The following is a 27,989-nucleotide window of genomic DNA, read 5'->3' on the forward strand; positions in this document are numbered from 1 at the left end:
CTATCTATCTATCTATCTATCTATCTATCTATCTATCTATCTATCTATCTATCTATCTATCTATCTATCTCACATCTACCTATCTCACATCTATCTATCTCACATCTATCTATCTATCTATCTATCTCTCTCTCTCTCTCTCTCTCTCTCTCTCTCTCTCTCTCTCTCTCTCTCTCTCTCTATCTCTATCTCTCTCTCTCTCTCTCTCTCTCTCTCTATCTATCTATCTCACATCTACCTATCTCACATCTATCTATCTAGCCATATCTTTCTATCTATTTATCTATTAGACACAAGCCGTTTTAGATTACCCTTATTTGCTGTTTGAGATTTCTTTCTGCATTGGCAAAAAAGGCGAAATGACTCTGTCTAGCTCCTCTATCTATCAATTGTATATCTATGTATCGCCTTTTAATATATGTATATATTTCATATCTATTGATATCCCTGAACACTGCAGTGTAATTTTTAACAAAGAATATTGTAATTGTAATGCTTCGCTTTGATTTTTTTATCTGTTTGATATGTTTTACCTTGAATGTTTTGTTTCATTACAGTCCTACAATGGCCACCCAATAAGTGACTAGCGTTCTTGTTGCTGGTAACCAGTTAGAACCTGCATAAATCTGCTTATTATGAAGACCACCCAGTGTATCTAGGGTTATGATAACCAGTGTCCCCTCCTCTCTGCGCCGGTAGTAGACAAAGGTTTATTGTGGCTGTGCCCTCGGCATGTGCGCAGGCCGGGATCAGACAGCCCTGTGGTTCTAAATGGTTAAAGAACGTGCTGGTGTCTGGGGAATGTTTGCAGTGGCAGACATAGGCTGGTGCGTTACCTATGCTTGTGCTGTATCATGTATCCGCAGCAGATGCATTGTGACAGATTTCCCATTGGAAGAGCCTGGTGTTTTCACTCAGCAGAAGAAAAAAAGCTCTGGATAGATGTTTACTTACTGCTAAGATTCCCTCCATCTGTCCTGCTCTTAATGGTACCTGTCTGTCCACCAGAGACTTGGGGGCTCCTTGCCAGGTTCCTAATTTAGCTCTGAGTAATTTGTCATTTTATGCTTTATATCACAGGCCTGTGTTTGAACACACAGATAAGACCGAGAAGCTTTCCTCATCAATCAGTCCCACTTACAGGCGGAGCAGCATTGATTGCTCATTTAGCAGATTTGTTTGCTAATTTGCCATTTGGGGGTGTTCTGATGAGAGGCGCGTACGATATGCAATATTAACCTGTTAGATTATATCTCCAGGAGGCTACGGCATGCAGACAAAAGATCGCACTAGGGCGGTAGCTGATTCCGTGTTGTTTTCTATAGCCAAGGAGGCTTGCTGCATAATTACATAATGTATGTTCAACGTGTGCACAATGCAACCACAGAGCTCATACTGTGGTATTGTGGAACGTTTTAATCTGGCCGCATTACATCAGTATGAATTTCCTTTTAACGTGATAATAAGACCTTTGTTTTCATAGTAGGCAGCAGTAATGATGTGGAAGTCGGCTGCCCATTATACATTTATTATACGCGAGCAGCGTGGCTGGGGTGTGGAACAATAGACTAGCACAAAGTCATTTATCCTATGGAATTATGTACTACCAAGAATAGATTGGTTACCATATATACCATATAGTGGTTATCTATAGGAGATATACTATTGGTTGTGTAGTATTGTACAGTACTGTGATCTTTTTATATTTTTTGCATTTTGGGCAACATTTTATTTCTGTTTTTCAAGACCCCTAAGCGTACAACTGCTGAATACCCATTTATTGCACCTACCTTTATCATTACAGATACCATGAATTCAGGTAGGGCGAAGTAATGATTGTTTACATATGCTTATCCATAGATATGGGATATGTCGTTTGAGACCAACGCAAACATGAGATTCTATGAAGGAGATATAAGCGAGCAAACAATCCAGAAATGAACCCAATCAAATGTGCGCTCTGGGAGGGATCGTTTGGTCACATAGTGAGACATCATCCTTAGGCTATAGGAGCCTTTTTTCACGGTGTATGCAGCAGATTACCTTTTGGCTCCAGGGCCGGATTATAGGGAGAGAAAAAGAAGGTCTTCACCAGCTCAGGGGTTTAGAGGTCCTCCACCACCTACCCTCCATGTCCAGGGCAGTTCTATCTATCTTATATCTATCGCTGTATCTGGCATTTTCTAGTTACGCCTCTAGCAGTCACTGCTCACCTCTGAGACCCCCACCCTTCAGGAAAGTAGGGATTCCCTGATGGTTGTTGAGTGATCCAATCCAGACAAAAAAAGTGGAGACGCTTGCCTGTGACCCTTTGTAAGCGAATCATCGGCTACCTTCAGTGGCATTCAGTAGAGAGCGCCAGGCACATGTGTGGTCACCTCTTTTATATGTGGCTGCTATTATTGCCCAGGAGCACATCGCCCCTAATCTGGCCCTATCCACACTTAGGGCTCATTTAGACGAGCGTGTATCTTGTCCGTGTGACGGCTGTTAACCAGTTCAGGCCCGGGCTATTTTGCGCCTTCAGGACCAGACACCGTTTAGCCCTTTTTAGCACGCATTGGTTAAATGGCTATAACTTTTTTATTTGTTGGGCTAACGACGTGATTTTTGCGATGTTTTTTCCGTAGACAATGCAGGTTTCTTTTTTTTAATCGTTTTTATACACATCCTTTTTGCTATTTTAGAATTTTTATTCATAAAGTTTGAAAATAATAGTAAAAAAATAAGCTTTTTTACATTTCAGCTATTTTTTTTGGTAATAACATAGTTTTACCCTATAATAGACATTTTATTTGTGATCGTCATTGTCTACCGTAAATTGTAATATATTACATGTCTATGTTAGGGTAATTGGGTCAGCGCTAGCGTTTCAACAATGATTGGCGGGGGGACGTTTTTTTTTTGGGCTGGGTATTTATTAGTAAATATTTTGCACTTTACTTTACTATTTTTTTATTACTGTGGTCTGTCCCTCAAAGGTCAAAAAAGACCTTTGGTGAACTTTATATATATTTTTTCTTTCTTTTACACCATGTTTTTCCACTGTAACTGGAGCTGCACAGCAGCCCCAGTTACAGGGGAAATCAGCCCTCTCATAGTGACTATTGTCACTAATAGGGCTGTGCTGGGTCTAGTTAGACCTAGCAGCAGTTTGTCACTAACAGCACCCGGCGATCATGTGACCAGTCACATGAACACCAGGAGCAATAGAGACAACAGCGCGGCCGCTGCCTCTATTCCTATACACAGCGTTCATTGAGCGCTGTGTACAAGTCATCAGAGAAGAGAGAAGCAGTGAAAGCTGCTTCTATCCTCTCCTCAGGGTCCCCGGCAGTCACTGACAGCCGGAGACCCGACATTCAGCTGCCCGATCGCTCGGGCAGCAAGTTAAAACCTGAGCCGTAAAAATTTTTACGGCTCAGGTTTTAAGGACACTGACCGCTGGCCGTAAAAACACAGCCAGCGGTCGGGAACCAGTTAAAACAACGGCCATCACATGGACTCATGTATTTCAATGGGGCCCATTCACACGACTGTTTCAACGGAGCGTGTGAAGGGTCTGTGAAAAAATAGGACATGTTTTATTTTCCTGTTTGTCATGCATCTCTCCATAGACTCTAGTATTAGAGGGATCCGTGACAACGCGTCCCGCACGGGTGAACTACGGACGTGAAAAATTGCAGTTTTTCACGTCTGAGGTTAGCTACACATCTGAATGTGGCCTTAGTGATGTGCTGCAGCTAAAAGCTTCACTACACTAGCTTTTAACTGAGTAAAAGCTCCAGCAAAACTGCATTTTAGTACATTTCGTTTTGAACTAATCGTAGTTGCAGTTTGTGGTAAAGAAAAAGTTCTTAGCATGTTCCTTGAACTGCTTAAATGGAAAACAATGATTGCGGTTTTCCTGCACAACAGAGAGAGTATGCTGTTAAAGAGCACGCAGCAAGGTGGGAATAGGAACTTTAAAAATCCTATTAACTAACATCTTACATCTAGATGAAGGCGGTAGAAAAGCTATTTTTTGCTTGGTGTGAACTAGGCAATGGACACATTTTCCATTTAATTCAAACTCGCCTAATGCCTAAATAACTTTTTAGCTGTGGGAAAAATCCAGATATTTGCTTGTTCATGCAATAAGCCCACACCACCATTCCAACTCTACACAGACCCATTTACCGGAAGTATTAAATGAGGCTTGTGAGCCTTCACACACAGACTACCAGAGATCATTTACTATTATTGCACCTCATTAGGCATCAACATGATTTGCATCTTTATCTTCAGAACTTCGTTATCTTTGAAGACCTCATTCACGAGAGAGGAGTCAGTTCATAATACATTTTGGACAGATAAGTGCATTACTTTGACATATATGCTGTTTCTAAATGTAAATATCACCTTTAGTGAACCTATTCTATTAAATAAGGAATTGCATAAGTAATATTACCCTAATGTAGTCATATTATCAAAATCGCTTCTTATACAGTAGCAAGTGATCTGATGATAAAGTACTAATCCGCAGGGAATTTGAGTTTCCTGCCCTATCAGCCCATCAGCAGACACAGATTTCTTTACGGCAGTCTGTTTCTGCAGTTCTATAGGTAAATACAATAATAGCAGCTTGCATTCCGCTGAAAGATCTGCAAGGAATTTGATTTCATTGCATCCCTGCAAGATTATTATTATGCATCCTGCTTGTATAGTGTGTGTGCAAAGTAAGAATGATTTAAAGAATAGAAGTATTAACAGGTTTTTTTTAATCAAATAACAAAATGCAAGAGGGAATCTGAATCAAATCAATATTTGGTAGGACCACCCGTTGCCTTCAAAACAGCATCAAGTCTTCTAGGTAGACTTGCACACAGTTTTTGAAGGAACTTGGCTGGGAGGTTGTTCCAAACATCTTGGAGAACTAACCACAGATCTTTGGTGTATGTGTATGTATGTAATCCCAGACAGAATCGATGATGTTGAGATCAGGGCTCATTGGGGCCATACCATCACTTCCAGGGCTCCTTGTTCTACTTTACGCTGATAGTTCTTAATGACATTGGCTGTATGTTTGGGATCGTTGACCTGTTGCAGAATAAATTTGGAGCCAATCAGACGCTTTCCGGATGGTGTTGCATGATTGATATTGAGGACACGACACCATTAATCCTTACCAAATCCCACACTCCATTTGCTGAAATGGAGCCCCAAACTTGCAAGGAACCTCCACCATGCTTCACTGTTGCTTGCAGACACTTATTATTGTACAGCTCTCCAGCCATTCGGCGAACAAACTGCCTTTTGTTACAGCCAAATATTTCAAATTTTGACTCATCAGTCCAGAACACCGGCTACCATTTTTCTGCACTCCAGCTCCTATGTTTTGGTGCATAGTTGAGTCGCTTGGCCTTGTTTCCACATTGAAGGTATGGCTTTTTGGCCACGATTCTTCCATGAAGACCACTTCTGGCCAGACTTCCACGAGCAGTAGATGTGTATACCTGGGTCCCATTGGTTTCTGCCAGTTCTGAGCTGATTCCACTGCTGGACATCTTCCGATTTTGAAGGGAAATAAGCATGATGTGGTTTTGATTTGCTGCACTAAGTTTCCTTGACTGACCACTGTATCTGCAGTACTTAATGTTGCCCGTTTCTTTGTGCTTCTTCAAAAGAGCTTGAACGGCATATCTTGAAACCCCACTCTGTTTTGAAATCTTTGCCTGGGAGAGGCCTTGCTGATGCAGTATAACTACCTTGTGTCTTGTTTCTGTGCTCAGTCTTGCCATGGTGGACCTGTGACATGAAACTGTCTTCCACAACCTCACCTTTGTAGCAGAGTTTGGCTGTTCCTCACCCAGTTTTAAGCCTCCTACGCAGCTGTTTCTGTTACAGTTAATGACTGTGTTTCAACCTACATATGAAAATGATGATCATTATCACCTGTTTGGTATAATTGGTTAATCATACACCTGACTATAATCCTACAAAATCCGTGACTTTGTGCAAGTGTACTAGAAGAATTGATGCTGTTATGAAGTTAAAGGGTAGTCACACCAAATATTGATTTGGTTTAGATTTCTCTTCTGTTCATTCACTTTGCATTTTGTTAATTGATAAAAAAAGAAACTATTAACACTTCTATTTTTGAAAGCATTCTTATTTTGCAGCATTTTTCCACAACTGCCTAAAACTTTTGCACACTAATGTATATTAGGCAATTGCCATTTATCCAATTACTTAAAGCAGATCCGTCTGGTCTCCAATGGTCCCATATCTGAGGGCAACATAGGTTAGAACAGTAGATGCTGAGCTCAGGATATATAGGGGGTTTCATACATCAGTCTTAATAAACAATCTGTTGGAGTAAGACGGGACACATAAAAAGACGAATGCCTCTTAATAATTGTGTAGCATCTTTTGGCTGGCCGTGCGGCACTGTGGCTGTACACCATCCATTCGCACTTTAACATTGGACATGAAAAATAATTATACTCCCCTCTCCTTCACTTCTCCCCTCCAAGTCCCCTCTGGTCTCCTCAGCATGGTGCGGTTCATAAAAGGTCCTGACACCACATCAGGACCTTATAGGCGAGGCAACCATACATGTGCTGAGTGATACATGGCACAACAACACAATTATGATGCTGCCCGGCATCAGTACACACTATGAGTCGCAGCCTGCAGAGGGAAGAAGTGAAGAATCTCCCATAATTTTTTTTTTTTAAAGAGGCTCTGTCACCACATTATAAGTGGCCTATCTTGTACGTATTGTAATCGGTGCTGTAATGTAGATTACAGCAGTGTTTTTTTATATAGAAAAACAATCATTTTTTACAGTTATGACCTATTTTATCTTTATGCTAATTACTTTCTTGATGGACAACTGGGCGTGTTTTACTTTTTGACCAAGTGGGCATTGTGGAGAGAAGTGTATGACGCTGACGTATCAGCGTCATACACTTCTCCCCATTCATTTGCACAGCACATAGTGATCTAGCTAGATTACTATGTGCTGTGTAAATGAATGGGGAGAAGTGTATGACGCTGATTGGCCACTGATTGGTCAGCGATATACATTTTTCTTTACAACGCCCACTTGGTCAAAAAGTAAAACACGCCCAGTTGTCCATTAAGAAAGTCATTAGCATAAAGCTAAAATAGATCATAACGCCGTCAAAAATGATCGTTTTTCTAAATAAAAAAACACTGCTGTAATCTACATTAAAGCGCCGATCACATTATGTACAAGATAGGCCACTTATAATGTGGTGACAGAGCCTCTTTAAATCGTCTGATGGGGATGGGGGACAGTCCAATCTGGAAGGGCCAGGTATGAAGCCCGGGATGAGCACAGAAAACGTGGAGTAAGGGTGATTAATTCCCCCATCGTTTTCTATGATTTTAGTCTATGATGTGATCGCTAGGGATTTCAGAAGCTGGACCTGCAGGGATCAGTATAAAAATGGGTTGTCATGGTGAGACAAAACACCCTTATAAACTCATATATAGTAAAAGTGTATGGAGTAAGAAAAAACTGAAGGGGGCTTTAGTAGTGTTCTCGACCTTTACTGTAGTGGTGACACACTCACGCTCTAGGTGGAACGTAGTTAGCAACTTTGAGGAAAATGACAATATCAAGCTACAATTCTGCCAGTCACAAGTTGTGTCAGTATGTCCCATATTTGATTTTTAAGTGGAATATTAGCTTCTTTCCACCACTTCTTATGTACAATAGAGTTAATGAGGGAAAAGATTGTTACATTGTTAATCATGCTGTCATGGTTATAACAGATTTTATCTTTACAGATTTTAATTGGCTTTATCTGTAACCATGCAATGCGATTACAAGGAGATTCACAACCAAAGTGGTAAATTAAAAAGGGGCAGAATAAATTTGTTGTCTGCTTTTTAACTGTTTAAAAGAAAACTGAAAATAACATTTCGGGGGAAGATTTATCAAAACCGGTGCACAGTAAAAATAGAACAGTAGCCCATAGCTGCCAATCAGAATATTTATTTTATTTTTCAGAACGGCCTTTGAAATATTAAAGCTGGAATCTGATTGGATGTTATGAGCAACTTCTTCACTTTTGCAACGTTTTGTGAAGTTTTCCCTGATGAATGTCTTTATAAAGCAGAACTCCAAATTAATGAACTTATTAGAAATCTGGCACTGATATGGGGTCATAGGGAAATTACATTGTGGGTAATTTCAAAATCTTTCTGCTGTATATTCATCAAGTTCTGTTTGAACCAAATAGTGCAGTTTAGCATCACGAGTATTAGGTCACCTCACAAAATGGCAGCATCTACTGTTTATAGGTGACATTTTCATTTAAATGAACACTCTAGGCAAAACTGATAGACTGTGGTATGCCTAGTGCAGGGCCCGATGGGGCGGGGCATGACACAGATTCAGAGAACACCAAAGAGAGAATCTATATGTCATGCATCGCTTCCTCACACCCTGAACTAGTCATAACTTTTTGCCCAGAATGCTCCTTTGAGCTCTTGTATACTAGTGGAAAATTTCATTTATGCATCTGCAATCAATTAATATGATGATAAATGTTTGTTTTATTGTGGATCTTTTGCACATTTACACTGGGCAATTATCACTTCAATCTTTCGAAACAAATAGCAACTATAAATGTCCAGTGTAAACAGGCCTTTAGCTCCATGTGTTATAGTGGTCCCTTAGAAAGAAAGACAAGTGGTTGTTTGTCAGCCCACATAAACTATGTGGATGCAGTTACTGAACTCGAGCAAAACTTTTACCATATTGGTATAACCCTAGAGAACCCCTTTAAATCTAGGTTGTTCTTGGTGTCTGCTCACAGGTTGCCCTAAACTATTTTTTTCTTCTTTAAATGCAGGTCATTCCAAGCGATCCATTCTGGGTCCCTACTACAGAGGAGGAATACTTACACTTCGGAGAGAAAGCGGACTCTGAAAATCAAGCAAGGAAATACATGAACTCCGTGAGGAAACGTAAAGGACTTTATGTGGAGGAGAAGATTGTGGAACATGCAGAGAAGCAGAGGACTCTGAGCAAGAACAAATAATTATTCTCAGCTTCTTTCTTTGTTCTGTTTGCAAAGTTTCTTCAATAATGATTTGAATGTGTTGCTTAGATTTTCACAGACTGTGGAGCAGATTTTAATAAATGTAACTGATGAGACAATTGACTCTGATAGTGTTCCGTATCTGTAAATAACTCCTAGTGTGTGGGATTGTACCAGTTTCAGTCTGCAGAGCCAGAAGCCAAACGCTCTGCAGAGAAGCAGTCAGACACAACAGCGTTCTGTAAGCTGGGCTACCGTCTCCATTCAGACCTGCAGAATGTCTATAGAGAAGACCGTACATTTTATATGTGACTATATACACACTCTCCTAATATAGTGAGGTCATGTGCAGTATTATGGCCATTATTATGCCCATCAAATATGTCCGCTCATTCCATCATTGAATTTCCCTTTTGTATTCGTTGCTGCATTTTGAGATCTAACATACATCTTTCTACATTCTAAAAGTTTGTTTGCAGAATCGCTCTTCCATATAGGTTTACCGTATATTACAGATTCAAAGTGTAGCTCTGGTTTTGAGTGATTTCAAGGATACGGAATGGGATTGCACAAATTACAATTCCCTAACTATAGTGTTATTATACTGAATGCCCCATATACTGGAGGGAAAATTTCAATATTAGCATGCAAGGCTGTGGTTATGGCAGCCTGTGTCCATTGCAATGTAACCTAAAATTCTTCTCGGGTTCTGCAGGTTTTTATTTGGTATTCCTGTAAAGGATCTGCCAGGCACAACTTCTGTGTATACTCCCATAGGTAATCAGTCTGCACCTGAGTCTATGTCTCTGAGACTGACTCCATCTTCCACCACTCAGGATGGCAGGCTTAGGAGTGGGAGAGCCTATCGCAGCCTGGCCAGACGGAGCTACCTGCCTTTCCTGTTCCTCCTTTGCTTGTGATTCTTCTCGTGTGGTTTCCTGGCCCAGCTACAGCTTCTAACTATTTGATCCTGCTCCATACTGACCCTGGCTTACTGACTACTCTCCTGCTCTGCGTTTGGTACCTCGTGCACTCCTGGTTTGACTCGGCTCGTTCACTACTCTTGTTGCTCACGGTGTTGCCGTGGGCAACTGCCCCTTTCCCTCTGCTTTGTGTTCCCTTGTCTGTTTGTCTCGTGCACTTACTGAGCGTAGGGACCGCCGCCCAGTTATACCCCGTCGCCTAGGGCGGGTCGTTGCAAGTAGGCAGGGACAGAGTGGCGGGTAGATTAGGGCTCACTTGTCAGTTTCCCTACCCCAGTCATTACATAATCACAAGCCCATATACTTAGTCTACCCTGCTCCCTGACACTACTATGGACCCCCTTGAGACCCTGGCCCAGCAAATGCAGGGTCTCTCCCTACAGGTCCAGGCCCTGGCTCATAGGGTCAACCAGCCTGACGCTGCCATGGTAGTGCCCCTCACCTCCCCTCTTGAACCCCACGTTTGACTGGAATACTGGGGAGCTTACCAAATGGGGTAATGAATGCTTGACGTCATGTTTTTCTGTTAATTCTATTTCTCCCCCTGAGGAGGTGAACACGCTACCTGAGTTTGTTCAGGACTTCTGATGTTTTCTCTAGGGAGGCCTCCGAAGTGTTACCTCCTCATAGAGAATACGATTGCGCTATCGAATTGAATTGGTACCAGGAGCTAAGCTTCCTAAGGGTAGGATATTTAATCTTTCTTGTCCCGACCGTGAAGCCATGAGAGAGTATATCCAGGAATGCCTGGCCAAGGGTTACATTCGCACTTCTACTTCTCCGGTAGGTGCTGGCTTCTTCTTCGTAGGGAAGAAGGATGGTGGTCTTAGGCCATGCATTGACTACCGTAACTTGAATAAGGTCACTGTAAGGAACCAGTATCCCCTTCCTTTGATTCCTGATCTCTTTAATCAGGTTCAGAGGGGGATGAGTGGAAGACTGCGTTTAACACGCCCGAAGGTCATTTCGAATACCTCGTCATGCCCTTTGGGTTGTGTAATGCTCCTGCGGTCTTCCAGAATTTCATAAATGAGATTTTAAGAGATTACCTGGGGGTATTTCTTGTAGTGTACCTTGATGACATACTGGTGTTTTCCAAGGACTGGTCCTCCCACATTGAGCATGTCAGGAAGGTGCTCCAGGTCCTTCAGGAAAACAAACTGTTTGCGAAAACCGAAAAATGTGTGTGTGGGGTACAGGAGATACCATTTTTGGGTCAAATCCTCACTCCTCATGAATTCCGCATGGACCCTGCCAAGGTCCAGGCTGTGGCGGAATGGGTCCAACCTGCCTCCCTGAAGGCGTTAGTGTTTTTTGGGATTCGCTAATTATTACAGGAGATTTATTGCCAACTTCTCGTTCATCGCTAAGCCTCTTACGGACCTCACTCGCAAAGGTGCTGAGTTTCTCCACTGGCCTCCTGAGGCTGTCCAGGCTTTTGAGGTCCTTAAGAAGTGCTTTATCTCGGCCCCGATGCTGGTTCAGCCCAACCAAATGGAGCCATTTATCGTGGAAGTTGACGCATCCGAGGTGGGAGTGGGGGCTGTCTTGTCCCAGGGTACCAGGTCTCTCACCCATCTCCGTCCATGTGCCTACTTCTCCAGGAAGTTTTCGCCCACTGAGAGTAACTATGATTTTGGCAACCGCGAACTCTTAGCCATTAAATTGGCATTTGAAGAGTGGCGCCACTTCCTGGAGGGGGCTAGGCACCAGGTAACGGTCCTTACCGACCACAAGAATCTGGTTTTCCTAGAATCTGCCCGGAGGCTAAACCCGAGACAAGCTCGATGGGCGCTATTTTTTACCAGATTCAACTTTTTGGTTATCTATAGGGCTGGGTCTAAAAATATTAAGGCCAATGCTCTGTCGCGTAGCTTCATGGCCAGCCCTCCTTCGGAGGAAGATCCTGCTTGTATTTTGCCTCCTGGTATAATCATTTCTTCTATTGATTCTGATTTAGTCTCTGAAATTGCGGCTGATCAAGGTTCAGCTCCCGGGAACCTTCCTGAGGACAAGCTGTTTGTTCCCCTGCAATACCGGCTAAGGGTACTTAGGGAAAATCATGACTCCGCACTATCTGGTCATCCAGGCATCCTGGATACCAAACACCTCATTGCCAGAAACTATTGGTGGCCTGGGTTGCCTAAAGACGTTAAGGCCTACGTCGCCGCTCGTGAGGTTTGTGCTAGGTCCAAGACTCCCAGGTCCCGACCAGCGGGCTTACTACGTTCTTTGCCCATTCCCCAGAGACCTTGGACCCATATCTCCATGGATTTTATCACCGATTTGCCTCCATCACAAGGCAAGTCGGTGGTGTGGGTGGTAGTAGACCGCTTCAGTAAGATGTGCCACTTTGTGCCCCTCAAGAAACTACCCAACGCCAAGACGTTCGCTACCTTGTTTGTCAAACACATCCTGCGTCTCCATGTGGTCCCTGTCAATATTGTTTCGGACAGAGGGGTACAATTTGTTTCATTGTTTTAGAGAGCCTTCTGTAAAAATTTGGAGATTGATCTGTCCTTCTCCTCTGCCTTCCATCCTGAAACTAATGGCCAAACTGAGAGGACTAATCAATCTCTAGAACAATATTTAAGGTGTTTTATCTCTGACTGTCAATATGATTGGGTCTCATTCATTCCCCTCGCTGAATTTTCCCTTAATAACCGGGTCAGTAACTCGTCAGGGGTCTCCCCCTTTTTCTGTAATTTTGGGTTTAATCCACGGTTCTCCTCCGTTTCACCTGGTAGTTCCAACAATCCCGAGGTAGAGGTCGTTCATCGGGAACTGTGCACAGTCTGGGCCCAGGTTCAGAAGAACCTAGAGGCGTCCCAGAGCGTACAAAAAACTCAGGCTGATAGACGTTCTGCTAACCCCTTTTTTATGGTCGGGGATCTGGTGTGGTTATCGTCTAGGAACTTGCGCCTTAAGGTCCCGTCCAAGAAGTTTGCTCCCCGGTTTATTGGGCCGTATAAGGTCATTGAAGTCCTCAATCCTGTCTCCTTCCGACTGGAGTTGCCCCCATCTTTTCGAATACACGACGTGTTTCATGCCTCCCTCCTTAAACGCTGCTCCCCGTCCTTGGCTCCCTCGAGGAAACCTCCTGTTCCCGTTCTCACCCCTGAGGGGGTGGAATTCGAGGTGGCCAAGATTGTGGACAGCAAGATGGTCCAAGGCTCCCTCCAGTACCTGGTCCATTGGAGAGGATACGGGCATGAGGAGAGGACTTGGGTACCCGCCCGGGATGTTGACGCTGGAGTATTGGTCAAAAAGTTCCACCTTCGTTTCCCCAATAAACCAGGTCCACTTAGAAAGGGTCCGGTGGCCCCTCATAAAAGGGGGGGTACTGTAAAGGATCTGCCAGGCACAACTTCTGTGTATACTCCCATAGGTAATCAGTCTGCACCTGAGTATGTCTCTGAGACTGACTCCATCTTCCACCACTCAGGATGGCAGGCTTAGGAGTGGGAGAGCCTATCGCAGCCTGGCCAGACGGAGCTAGCTCCCGCCCTCTGTCTATTTATACCTGCCTTTCCTGTTCCTCCTTTGCTTGTGATTCTTCTCGTGTGGTTTCCTGGCCCAGCTACAGCTTCTAACTATTTGATCCTGCTCCATACTGACCCTGGCTTACTGACTACTCTCCTGCTCTGCGTTTGGTACCTCGTGCACTCCTGGTTTGACTCGGCTCGTTCACTACTCTTGTTGCTCACGGTGTTGCCGTGGGCAACTGCCCCTTTCCCTCTTCTTTGTGTTCCCTTGTCTGTTTGTCTCGTGCACTTACTGAGCGTAGGGACCGCCGCCCAGTTGTACCCCGTCGGCTAGGGCGGGTCGTTGCAAGTAGGCAGGGACAGAGTGGCGGGTAGATTTGGGCTCACTTGTCCGTTTCCCTACCCCCGTCATTACAGTTCCCTTTGCAACATGAAACATTTTCAATGAGAAAGGGCCTGTTCACCTCAGCGGCGGCCTTCCGTTCATGGGTTTCGTTAGACCTTTCCATCGGAGGAACCGATGAACGGAAATCATAGCTACCGTTTGCATTACTATTGATTTCGAAGGTAATGCTTCCGTTGCAATTGGTTTCCGTTCCGTAAGGTTTCCGTTTTATCTCTGAAATATCGTAGTCGACTGAAAGGTCTAACGGAACCCATGAGCGGGAGGCAAACGCTGATGTCAACAGGCCCAAAGCTGTTTTAGGGAATTGCTTTTTATGCAGTTCCCGAATATTATCTTAAAGGTAGCACAAATTTGACCTGCATTGAATGGGAAATCTATCATCAGAAAATGACCTATTGTTTTAAAGGGTATTCATATGATGGGGAGTGATGGTGTATCACTAGGATATGCAATCACTTATATCGGTGTCAGTCTGACTTCTGGAACTACCACTGATCTCCAGAATGAAGAAGGTGCAGTGCTAGTTAAAACGAAGCTGTCACTAGATTTTCAAGCACTAAACCACGTGTTACGTTGCTGTGAAATAGCGTGCTAAACATTTCCCTCTCAAAACCATCCCTTTTAGCATTTGCTCTGAAAGAATTTATAATACAGAGTGCGCTGTATGTGAATTACCAGTGATGAGTACTGAGATGAGTCCAGGTGTACTGACCTCTGCATCATCTGAGCACTGAGCATGTGCGGGATGCCGTTTGACACTGGTAATTTGCATGCTGCACATTCTGTATTATAACTACTTTTTAGACCAATTGCTAAAACAGTTTTTAGAGCGGCATGTTTAGGATGCTAAACCCCAGGAGAACCAAGGCGCCCCAAAATCTATCGACAGGTTCTCTTTAAGTTCCCTTTTAGCGCTATGGCCGTCACTGATTTTACATGTACAGTGATGCTCCCGGGAACCCCACTGTGCAGGGAGCTACATCACAGCCTCGGTATTTTGAATAAGACTGTGTTGTAGTTCCCTGCACAACAAGTGGCTTGGATCGCCGTTGTGCAGAGAATTAGCCGAAATTACCTATTTCCCTTTGTTCTTGTTATTGGTGGGAATCCCAGAGGTTGGATCTCCACTGATCATCGTGTTATGGTATATCCTAGCAATATGCCATAACGTTATCAAATGGGAATACCAATTAAATCAAGTTTTATTTCATGTTACTATCTATATTTTAAAAAAAATATGTACACTGCCGTTCAAAAGTTTGGGGTCACCCACACAATTTTGTGTTTTCCATGAAAACTCACACTTATATTTATCAAATGAGTTGCAAAATGACTAGAATATATAGTCAAGACATTGACAAGGTTAGAAATAATGATTTTTATTTGAAATAATAATTTTCTCCTTCAAACTTTGCTTTCGTCAAAGAATGCTCCATTTGCAGCAATTACAGCATTTTCAGACCTTTGGCATTCTAGCTGTTAATTTGCTGAGATAATCGGGAGAAATTTCACCCCATGCTTCCAGAAGCCACTCCCACAAGTTGGATTGGCTTGATGGGCACTTCTTGCGTACCATACGGTCAAGCTGCTCCAACAACAGCTCTATGGGGTTGAGATCTGGTGACTGCGCTGGCCACTCCATTACAGATAGAATACCAGCTGCCTGCTTCTTCCCTACATAGTTATTGCATAATTTGGAGGTGTGCTTTGGGTCATTGTCCTGTTGTAGGATGAAATTGGCTCCAATCAAGCGCTGTCCACAGGGTATGGCATGGCGTTGCAAAATGGAGTGATAGCCTTCCTTATTCAAAATCCCTTTTACCTTGTACAAATCTCCCACTTTACCAGCACCAAAGCAACCCCAGACCATCACATTACCTCCACCATGCTTGACAGATGGCGTCAGGCACTCTTCCAGCATCTTTTCAGTTGTTCTGCGTCTCACAAATGTTCTTCTGTGTGATCCAAACACCTCAAACTTTGATTCGTCTGTCCATAACACTTTTTTCCAATCTTCCTCTGTCCAATGTCTGTGTGCTTTTGCCCATATTATTCTTTTCCTTTTATTAGCCAGTCTCAGATATGGTTTTATTTTTGCCACTCTGCCCTAAAGGCCAGCATCCCGGAGTCGCATCTTCACTGTAGACGTTGACACTGGCGTTTTGCGGGCACTATTTAATGAAGCATCCAGTTGAGGACCTGTGAAGCGTCTATTTCTCAAACTAGAGACTCTAATGTACTTGTCTTGTTGTGCAGCGGGGCCTCCCACTTCTCTTTCTACTCTGGTTAGAGCCTGTTTGTGCTGTCCTCTGAAGGGAGTAGTACACACCGTTGTAGGAAATCTTCAGTTTCTTGGCAATTTCTCGCATGGAATAGCCTTCATTTCTAAGAACAAGAATAGACTGTCGAGTTTCACATGAAAGCTCTCTTTTTCTAGCCATTTGGAGACTTTAATCGAACCCACAAATGTAATGCTCCAGATTCTCAACTAGCTCAAAGGAAGGTCGGTTTTATAGCTCCTCTAAACAGCAAAACTGTTTACAGCGGTGCTAACATAATTGCGCAAGGGTTTTCAAGTGTTTTCTAATCATCCATTAGCCTTCTAACACAGTTAGCAAACACAATGTGCCATTAGAACACTGGAGTGATGGTTGCTGGAAATGGGCCTCTATACACCTATGTAGATATTGCATTAACCCCTACCCGAGATTTGTCGTAAGTATACGTCATGGAAAGCCAGTGCTTCCCGCAAAATGTATACTTACGACAAATGTTTGGCACCGGCTCAGAAGCTGAATTGGTGCCATAATCGCCGGATCTCAGCTGTATCTGACAGCTGACATCCGGCTGTAATAGCGGGGACCGAAATTCGCTTAGATCCCCACCATTAACCCCTTTAGTGCAGCGCTCAAACGTGAGTGCTCCACTTAAGGTGTTTGCAGCTCATCGGAACCCCAGCAATGAAATTGCCGGGGTTCCGGTGGCTGCAATGGCAACCGGAGGAGTAATACTGGCCTCCCGGTCTGCCTAGCACGGAAGCTGGTCAAGATCCGCCCGGCGGCGGAGCCTGATCGTTTTCCGTAGCTGCCGGAAAGATGGCGCCGGGTCAGAAGCTGATCCGGCGTCATCAGCGGTGGAAGTCAGCTGTATGTTACAGCTGACATCCACCTGTAATGGCAGGAACCGGAGCTAGCTCCGATCCCTGCCATTAACCCCTTCGATGCAGCAATCGAAAGCGATTGCTGCATCGTAGCGGTTAATAGCAGATCACCAGCCCTGACAAGCAAAGAGGGATGGCGACTTCTGCTATGGCAACAGGAGAAACAATGGTCACCGGCTCTGCCATTACGGAAGCCGATTTAGGCCCCGCCGGGAGGCGAAGCCTAATCGGCTTGCTGTCAGTGAATGACTGACAGATCTAATACATTGCACATAGGTAGTGCAATGTATTAGAAAAAAAAAAAAGCTGACAGTTGGACCTTCAAGTCCTCTAGTGGGACTTGAGAAAAAGTGTAACAAAAAAAGGATAAAAAAGTGAAAAAAATAAAAGTTTGAAAACAATAAAAGTTTGAAGTAATAAAATAAAACCCAATCCCCCTTTTACACTTATCAAGTCGTTTATTATTGAAAAACAATAAAAACCATACGTATTTGATATCGCCGCGACCGTAATGACCTGAGATATTAAAATATTATATTATTTATTGCACGCGGTGAACAGCGTAAAAAAAACCCATTAAAAACTTTACCAGAGTTTCTGATTTTTGGTCACTTTGCCCAACAAATATTGGAATAAAAAGTCGCACGTATCCCAAAATGGTACCTATAAAAACTATAGCTCGTCCCGCAAAAAACAAGCCCTCATACAGCTCCGTCGACAAAAAAATGTAAAAGTTATGGTTCTCACAACTTGGAAACAGAAAAAATACATTCTTTTTACAAAAGTAATTTTATTGTGCAAAAAGTTGTAAAACATAAAAAAGTCCTATAAAATAGGTATCGCCGGAATCGTACTGACCCGCAGAATAAAGTTAACATGTAATTTATAACGCATGGTGAACGCTGTATAAAAAAAAACTAAAAAAGCTGTGCCAGAATTGCGTTTTTTTGTTTACCCGGCATCCCAAAAAATAGCATAAAAGGTGATAAAAAAGTTGCATGTACCCCAAAATGGTACCATTAATAACTACAGCTCATCCCACAACAAACCAGCCCTCATACCACTACGTCTATGAAAAATAAAATTAGTTAAGGCTCCAATAAGTCAGAAAATAAAAAAATATGCAGTTGTGCAGGTCCGAGGGGAACATTTCTTCTGTTTCAAGAGGCGATTTATCAAGGACCTAAAATTAGGGAACCAGGAAGGGTAGGGCCCAAACAGATCTGCTGGAAGCGAGGGTGCCCGTATTATACCAGGACAACACTTCCAAGCAAAATTCCCCAAACTGCAAAGGTGCGGAGTGTGGACCAAAAGGGGTATAAGAAAGGACGCCATATATCAGTGCGGCACCGGCCTGTGCAGAAAGGATTGCTTCACAGCGTAACACACATCTATGGATCATTTTATTATTTTTTTTACCCCATTATTATACCACCTGACTATGCCCCTTATATACTCTGCCCAGCTTACATGTACCCCCACATTATAAACGGAAACACCAGTAATACTCAAACAAAACTACTACCAAGCAAAATCCGCTCTCCAAAAGCCAAATGGCGCTCCCTCCGCTCTGAACCCTACAATGTGCCCAAACAGCAGTTTCTTTCCACATATATGGCATCGTCATACCCGAGAGAACCCTTTTAACAATTTTTGGGGTGTGTGTCTCCAGTGGCATAAGCTGGGCATGACATATTTGCCACTGAATTGGCATATCTAGGGAAAAATATAAATTTTTAATTTGCACCATCCGCAGTGCAATCATTTATGGAAAAGACCTGTGGGGTGAAAATGCTCACTACACCCCTTAATAAATGCCTTGAGGGGTGAAGTTTCCATAATGGGGTCACTTCTCAGGGGTTTCTTTTTATTATTTCACATCTGAGCCTCTGCAGTTGTGAACCAACACTTTGTAAATCGCCAAATTAGGCCTCAATTTGACATGGTACGCTTTCACTCCTGAGCCTCGTCGAATGTCCAGGCAAAAGATTAGTGCCCCATGTAGGATGATTCTAAAACCAGGAAACCCAGCGTAATAATTAGAGAGCTGTCTTTTTATGGTGGCACAAGCTGGGCACCACATATTGGTATATCTCTGGAAAAAAATCCCATTTTCACTCTGCAACATCGAGTGCACACTAATTTCTACAAAACACCTGCAGGGTTAAAATGCTTACTACACCCCTAGGTAAATGCATTGAGGGGTGTAGTTTCCAAAATTGGGTCACTTCTGGGGGGCTTCCACTGTTTTGGGCCCACAGGCACCCAGAAACCAATCCAGCAACATCTGCACTCCAAATGGCGGTCCTTCCCTTCTGAGCCCTGCCGTGTGCCCAATCAGCAGTTTACGACCACATATGGGGTATTGCCGTACTCGGGAGAAATTGCTTTACAAGTATTGGGTTCTTTTTTTCCTTTATTTGTTGAGAAAATGAAAAAAATTGCGCTAAAGCTATGTCTTATTGAAGAAAAAGGATTGATTTTATTTTCACTGCCCAATTCTAATAAATTCTATGAAACCTCTTTGGGGTCAAAATGCTCACTACACCCCTAGATGAGTTACTCAAGAGGTGTAGTTTCCTAAATGGAGTCACTTTTTTGGCGTTTTCATTGTTTTGTCCCCTCAGGGGCTTTGCAAATGTGACCTGGCCTCCGCAAACCAATCCTGCTAAATGTGATCTCCAAAAGCCAAATGGCGCTCTTTCCCTTCTAAGCCCTGCCGTGTGTCCAAACAGTGGGTTATTACCACATGTGGGGTATTGTTTTACTCAGGAGAAATTGCTTTACATATTTTTGTGGAAATGAGAGAAATTAGCTAAACCTACATTTTCTTTGAAAAAATTTAGATTTTAATTTTCACGGCCTACTTCCAATAATTTCTGTAAAAAACCTGTGCGGTCAAAATGCTCACTGTACCCCTAGATAATTTCCTTGAGGTGTGTAGTTTCCCAGATGGGGTCACTTTTGGGGGATTTTTACTGTTTTGGCACCACAAGAGCCCTTCAAACCTGACATGGTGCCTAAAATATATTCTAACAAAAATAAGGCCCCAAAATCCTCTAGGTGCTCCTTTGCTTCTGAAGCCGGTGCTTCAGTCCAGTAGCACGCTACGGCCACATGTGGGATATTCCCTAAAACTGCAGAAACTGGGCAACAAATATTGAGTTGCATTTCTCTGGTAAAACCTTCTGTGTTATAAAAAAAATTGTATTAAAAATTTATTTCTGCAAAAAAATATGATATTTGTAATTTTCACTTCTACTTTGCTTTAATTCCTGTGAAATGTGTAAAGGGTTAAGACATTTTCTAAATACTGTTTGGAATACTTTGAGGGGTGAAGTTTTTAAAATGGGGTGACTTTTTTGGGGTTTCTAATATATAAGGCCTTCAAAGCCACTTCACAACTGAACTTGCCCCTGTAAAAATAGCGTTTTGAAATTTTCTTGAAAGTGTGAGAAATTGCTGCTAAAGTTCTAAGCCTTGTGATGTCATAGAAAAATAAAAGGATGTTCAAAAAACGATGCCAGTAGACATATGGGGGATGTTAATTAGCAACAATTTTGTGTGTTATAACTGCCTGTCTTACAAGCAGATACATTTAAATTGAGAAAAATGCTAAATTTTGCAATTTTTTGCTAATTTTTGGTGTTTTTCACAATTAAATACTGAACATATCGAGCAAATTTTGCCAGTAACTTAAAGTGCAATGTGTCACGAGAAAACAATCTCAGAATCGCTTGGATAGGTGAAAGCATTCCGGAGTTATTACCACATAAAGTGACACATGTCAGATTTGAAAAATGAAGCTCTGTCAGGAAGGTCAAAAGTGGCTAAAGAGTGAAAGGGTTAAAAACCAGACGTTTGCAGCTAGAATAGTCATTTAGCACATTAACAATGTATAGAGTGTATTTCTGATTAATTTAATGTTATCTTCATTGAAAAAAACTGTGCTTTTCTTGCAAAAATAAGGAAATTTCTGAGTGACCCTAAACTTTTGAACGGTAGTGTATATATACATTTAAATCTCCTAATTTTCACACTGGTCACTAAGCCTCGTAATAAGCTAATACTTTATATTCTGTAGTCATTTCATTATTATTATAAAGCTGAAGGATGATCACACGGGATCCACCATTGACTAGTCACCTCTTCCCCCTCCCTGCACTGTGACCTTTGTACAGGCCACAGAGCATGCCCATAACACTCTTCCATCAAATTCAGTGAGTCGTTTTCTGACAGGTTTCTGATGTTCAGGTGGCATACACGTCTTAATAAATTAGGCGCATCTTACTCCAGCGCTCTTTAGATTAAGAAATGCCAGTCTTAATAAATTCCCCCCTAATATTTTTGCTAATCCTTTTGCACATTTCCACTGAGCAATTATAATTTTTAACTGTGTAAACTGGTATTCAAAGAAAACAGAGATTATCCAATTCTGTTCTTACCATGGAAATAGGTGATGACAGAACTAACATTCATGCTTGGTCGTGGTGACAATTCAGAATGTATATTCACCGTTTTAGGTTTGTTTATGCAAGTTGCAGATCGGAGGCAGATGGTCGTGTACACTAGTTATTAACGGCTTGATGTCTTATTATGCTCTGTAGTGCAGAATATTCCGGCGCTATATAAACAGGTAATGGTAATATGTACTAACGCTAATGGCTTTGACCATTCCTATGCCAGTTGGTACACTTACTACGGTCTTTTACCTGTATCTTTTTGACCACACGTGTCCGTCTAGATACTGCATACTTCCCTTTCATATAAGTCACTGGATGAATGCTGTGCTCTCATATTCGCAATGATTCTGATATTAAAACAACTGCACCACTCTCAGGGCAGTTTTTATGTATGACCAGTATGATCACTGAAGTAGCTGCCGGCTCGCTCAACAAGGACTCTATTTTATCCGTAGAGTTATAGTATTATAATGTAAAATCATGTCATTTCCCTAACTGTCATATGTTCCATTGGGTTTATGAGCAATAAATAGACCATATGCAACAAGACTGAAATAGTACTAAAGTTGTATTTTCTCTTGTCAACTATTTTTTTTTTATCACGCATATAATAATAGTAGTAAAAAGAGGAAATCATTGTCATGTGGGTTCAGACTAAAGATCTTATTAGTGGACCTTTCTGAAAAGCAATATGAAAAGGGTTATCTATTAAAAAAGCTTGACCACCAATTGTTCTGGTACAAGTCTAACTTGACAGCCGGTTCTGCTCTACCGGGACAGAGTACAATCCATTCATTTGCAGATTTAAATAAATTGTGTTGCTACGCAGTGCCAACAAATCGTATTGTCATACACTACCCTGCCATGTATAGCCCAAATAATGCCATACAGTGTTACAGAACTTATATATGCTTCATCCACTTTATACATCTGGATCTCATATAGCCATGGCTTTGTGAAGTTCAGTCTATCTGATTTCTAAGGCATAGGCATTGAGCAGCTGTGTTGTCTGGTATCAACAGAAATTGTAAACCCCTTAAAAGTGCTGAGATTGTTTGTCTGTTTAGCAAATTACATTTTCAACAGTCATTTTTTTCTCTGCCACCTCTCCTCTTTCTCTGGTCTGCTGCTTTTATTTCTGGAAAAAGCTAACCTCTAACCTCTCTCTAATTCTTTACAGGCTTGACAAAATTGAATGCATTATGGCTTGGCGAGTCATATTTAGACAAAGGATACTGAAAATCAATAAGGAGAGCAAACTGCCTTGCTAGGAAATGATACTTCTTCAGATTGTGTATAACCTTTAGAACGCGATGTTCGGACGTGAATGTACGGTATTATTAGTTGGTATGAGGATGACTAGTGTGCAGTTTTTCACATGTTACATACAAGTTTACATAAGAGGCATTGTCATTTCTGCATGTAGTAACACTAAACATAGTGATTGATGTCTCGAGGAAAAATAGTTCCATATCCCCTTTGTTCTGGTGATCAGGACGGGTCTTGACTCGCTGACCTCCACCGATGTTATCAAATGTAAAGTAGAACTCCCCCTTTAAATAGTATAAAACAATGTTTCTTATTCTATTTTCTAGTAATAATGTTTATCAAACCCATTTGCTAATAGCAATGACCGCTCTCCGCTTACTAATTCAATGCAATGTCCACATTTGCAAATAATTTTTTATTTACGCCAATGTATCGTAAATAAAAAAATGAAGCAACTTTGCAAATAGTCTGGGTTAAAAATAATCACCCATCAAAATCTTAATGATTGCAGACTACTGACTCATGGCCATGGGGTATGTGGACCCACTAGGCCGCTCCGTCGTAGCAGAGTAGCAGCTGGTCAAACGATAGTCGATAACAGTTTCTAGGACAAGAGTACTTGAATAGATAATGTGGCAGACACTTGGCACTGATGACATGTGGCACAGGTGACACTTAGCACAGATGACACTTGACTTCGCACTGGAACAAACACAATTATGGGATACAGGGTACGGGAACCCAGGATAGAACTAAGGGACCATTTGCAATAACGAACATGGGCAGACACAACAACACTCAGGCAAGGAGGAAGGGGAGAGAGTCCTTTTTATAATGCAGGGGACATAGGGATTGGATAGGGAACTTTTAACAGGTGCGCATGCTGGCCCCTTAAGGCCAGAAACGAGCGTACGCACCCTACACAGGACACAGTGCGGGCACGAGTGCTGGCGTCTCCAAGGAAGGAGACGCTGTCTGGAACTCATCGGTCGCTGGCGTGTAAGTGATGCCGGCGGTCCGCGGCCATTAAACTTGCCCTGTGTGTAGTCTGAACCTGTCATGTTACCACACTCCCTCTTTGTTGAAGTGGGGGCAAATGGAAAGGAGTCACATGTAACGGCAGGATCAGACTACACACAGAGCATATTTGTGTTCTGTAACCATAGAGACATATAGATTTGCGTAGGAGTTGTACACACAAAATGGTAGATTTTCAGTTGAGACTATTTGCAAAGTTCCTTCATATTGGATGCATTGGAAGAATAAAGATATTACTGTACGTACCCTTAAATAATTTTATAGATATTTAAGAGAGAAAAAAACAAACATTTTTAATACAACTGTATGCAAAAAAAAAGTAGAATGTACGGTTTAATTATTATTATTTAATTATTATTATTTTTTTAATGGCAATGTTTGCAGCTGTATAGCCATACAGTTGCATTAGTCTGGGGCATGTGCTCGGGTGGTAATTTTTCATGCGTTCACGCTGAATGTGCTGCTCAAACATAGGGTGAACCTAGCCTAAAGGGGGTTTTAAACTGGACGATTATCGGTGCAGACGAGCGTTCACAGAACGCTCATTGCCGATAATTGCCCTGTGTAAAAAGGGGAACGATCAGCAGATGAACGAGCAAACGCTCGATCATCTGCTGGTCGTATCGTCTTAAAAAAGTAAAAGATTATCGTGATCAGCAGCACATCTCCCTGTGTAAGCAGGGAGATGCGCTGCCGACATGATAATGTATGGTGACAAGCGATCGGAGTAACGACCAATCGTCCCCACCCATAGCTCCGTGTGACAGGAGCAAAGGAGCGCTGATCAACTATGTCTCGTTGATTAGCGCTCGCTGCGTCGGCCAATTATCGGCCGGTGTAAAAGGCCCTTAACTTGGCTATTATTCAGCAATAAGTATATATGTCATTTTTACCACAGACTGAGCTGCGAAGCAGTGAAATAACCTTGGTGGCTCAGTGGTTACTACTGTTCCTTTAGAGCACCGGAATCCTGGTTTCGAATTTGACCAAGGGCAACATCTGCATGGAGTTGGTATGTTCTCCTTTCATTTGTGTGGAATTCCTCCAGATACTCTAGTTTGGAAATTTAGATTGTGAGCCCTACTGGGGACAGTGCGTGATGGCAACTTCTGTACAGCACTGTGGAATATTCTGGCGCTATATAAGCAACATAAATAAACAATTCTTAGATGTGTACAGGTCCTGTGGGTACTGCTCCCTATGTCCTTGTGTCACATACAGCCCATGTCATAGCCTACGTGATCATTTACGTACACAGTTTTGTTACACATGTAGAGTAATGGTGTCATACCGTGACTTTCTGGTCTAGAAAACCCCTCTCCCTAGCTGTTCACATTACAGACCGTGTGTAGAAAGTACATTTCTCTCACACTACTGGTCGCAGCCCTTATCGTAAACATATGTCTCTCAGGACAAATAAATTACTGGTATTACTGGTATAACGCCTCCAATGTAAAGAACGTAGTAACTTTAATAGAAACTCCAATTGTCATTCGCATACAAGAATGAAAGAAGGGAGTCATGCACTATAAATAGTGTGAAAAATAGAAAATCTAAATTTGTATTAAATACACAGAAACAAAGTAATAAAAAATATACAGGATAACCAAACACAATTAACTGCTTAAGGGCCGTACAAAATAACATGACATCAGTATCACGTAATTATTGACCATGTATGAAAATATATAGCAGGTGAAAAAAGAGGGAGTGATGGGTATAAGTTACCATATACGGGACACGGATGGCAGGGCAATATATGAATGGTAGTGCAAATACACACAGATAGTATAAATGGACAGAATAGTAGTGTCTATGTATATCCACAGTAGAAGGCAGACAAAGAGTGGTATTTGTTAAGCATAGGTGGCCAGCAAATACATAAGATCAATATAGACCAGACTTTGTATTAAACAATGCAAAATTGCAGAGACTAAAAGACTCCATGCTGTCTACCAAAATATCAGCACTTGCCAAATCCCAAAGGGTTTCAAAAACCAAGTGCCTTACCCATTAGTATAGAGTGATCTGTGTGCTCAGGGGCACGCTTAAAAATTTAGATTGTTCATACTATGTATAGTGCATGACTCCCTTCTTTCTCTTTTGGAGGAGCTCCCTCACAGCCTCTGACACTGTCCTATCAGCATGAAGCTGCTTCACACAATGTGAGAGACTGAGGCTGGAGGGAAGGAGGATCACTTCAAATAGCCATATCGCTTGTATATGTAAGATGAGATTCTAATCTTTCACATGGCACCAGGATCGCAGTTCTCGCTGTGAAACAACCGGAGGTATCACCAGTTGAAAACACAGTCGGGAATGTAAGCCGTGTACTATATGATCAGGCTGTGTTACTGGGCAAGGAAGGGGGAGAAGCTGTATGCTGATTGGGCAGTGTCATACAGAAAATATTACACCGCCCCGAGTGAAAAGAAAGAGTAACCTCCCATTTGGCAAGTATATCCAAATTAGCATAGTTAGATAAAATGCTCATAACTTTGCAAATCATAAAAGTTTTTGGAAAAAAATTACCCTGTATTTATCAGCATCAAAGCGCTTATTAGATTATTAATGTCCTAACTCCTAACTAAACTAGTGACAGATTCTCTTTAAATGGCAATTCACTAAAAGTGTTCTTAATATATCACGGCGGCGCTATGGAGTTTGTATATTCTCCCTGTCTTTGTGTGAGTTTCTTCCAAGCATTGCCATTTTTTGTCCACTTGCAATAGCAGACACAGCCCATAAACAAGAGGTGGCGCTGTTTGTGGAAATTGTTATTTTACTGCCCAATCCCTTTAGCACTAGTGTGAACAGAGTCTTGCACAACTGCTCATATAGTTACACGGTCACCTTACTGATCGTGCTGCTCTACTTCAGATTCTCACAGTTCTGTTTAGGGTGTTGCTTTGTCACAGTGCTAGTTGCTTATAATGTGTTATTTCTAACGTGTTATTCTTTTATGTGTGGTTGCCTTTAATTATTATATTTTGTGATACCTTTTTGTTAAAATGACACTTAACATGGCAGCTATGGACCGTCATCAGCCGATCCCACCTTAGTTATGTATTGTTTTTTAGATTTGATGTGCTATATTCTCCCCAGCACCGCCACTATCCTATATTTGTGACCCCTTGTCCTTCAGAAGAAATTGCTGACACATGATTCCTATCCACACTGGCTTGTAACCTAAGATAATGAAATAAACAGAAACATTTTCCTTGCAATGTGAAAGATGAGATAATAAGGTTAGTGCGCTCATGTAGACCTCTTACCTGTGAATCATTACAAAGTACGAGAACGTTGTAATGGCAGGAAGGAGGTGAAGGGAAAGTGAGCCCTAATCTACCCACCGCCCTGTCCCTGCCTACTTGCAACGACCCGCCCTAGGCGACGAGGTACAACTGGGCGGCGGTCCCTACGCTGGCTAAGTGCACAGGAAGACAAACAGGGAACACGCAAGGGAAGGGGCAGTAGCCACGGAACGCCACGAGGAAACGGGGCGGCAAACGAACAGTCAGGACCAGGACGAAGTGAGTACACCCGAGCAGGCACAGAGACAGAAGCAAGCCAGGGCAAGCAAGCAGGTCAAGCAGAACTGCAGCAAGGCAGAAGCACGGCAGAAGCAGGCTGGAGCAAGCAGCAGAGGCCAGGAATCCAAAAGAATTACAAGCACTGAGGGAGAGCACAGGGCAGGTAATAAAGGGCAGGGGGCGGAGCTAACTCCGAGAGACCAGGCCGCGATAGGCTCTCCCACTCCTGAGCCTGCCACCCTGGTTGGTGGGAGATGGTGTCAGTCGAGCAGGTCTGGCCTCAGGTGTGGATTGATTAATCCCAGGAGTATAGCTAGATGAAGTACCTGGCAGATCCCTAACAGTACTCCCCCTTTTATGAGGGGCCACCGGACCCTTACTAAGGGGACCCGGTTTAGTGGGGAAGAGGAGGTGGAACCTCCTGATCAATACCCCAGCATGAACATCACGGGCAGGTACCCAAGTCCTCTCCTCCGGCCCGTATCCTCTCCAATGGACCAGGTACTGGAGGGAGCCCTGGACCATCCTACTGTCCATAATCTTGGCCACCTCGAATTCCACCCCCTCAGGGGTGAGAACGGGAACAGGAGGTA

The 27,989-nt window shown here is 42.6% G+C and overlaps 1 protein-coding gene across 2 annotated transcripts in view; it reads left to right on the forward strand.

Moving 5' to 3' along the window:
* The window catches only part of EFL1 (elongation factor like GTPase 1), a 312,225-nt gene extending 303,043 nt beyond the window's left edge, over positions 1-9,182 (forward strand). For both annotated transcript variants that reach the window (XM_075858080.1, XM_075858078.1), the window contains exon 20: positions 8,871-9,182. In XM_075858080.1, coding sequence (XP_075714195.1) covers positions 8,871-9,059 — 189 coding nt within the window. In that variant the 3' untranslated portion in view covers positions 9,060-9,182. The remainder of the gene's footprint in view (positions 1-8,870) is intronic.
* The last annotated feature ends 18,807 nt before the right edge of the window (positions 9,183-27,989 follow it).

This window comes from Rhinoderma darwinii, chromosome 3, assembly GCF_050947455.1.
Source record: "Rhinoderma darwinii isolate aRhiDar2 chromosome 3, aRhiDar2.hap1, whole genome shotgun sequence".
Taxonomy (NCBI): Eukaryota; Metazoa; Chordata; class Amphibia; order Anura; family Rhinodermatidae; genus Rhinoderma; species Rhinoderma darwinii.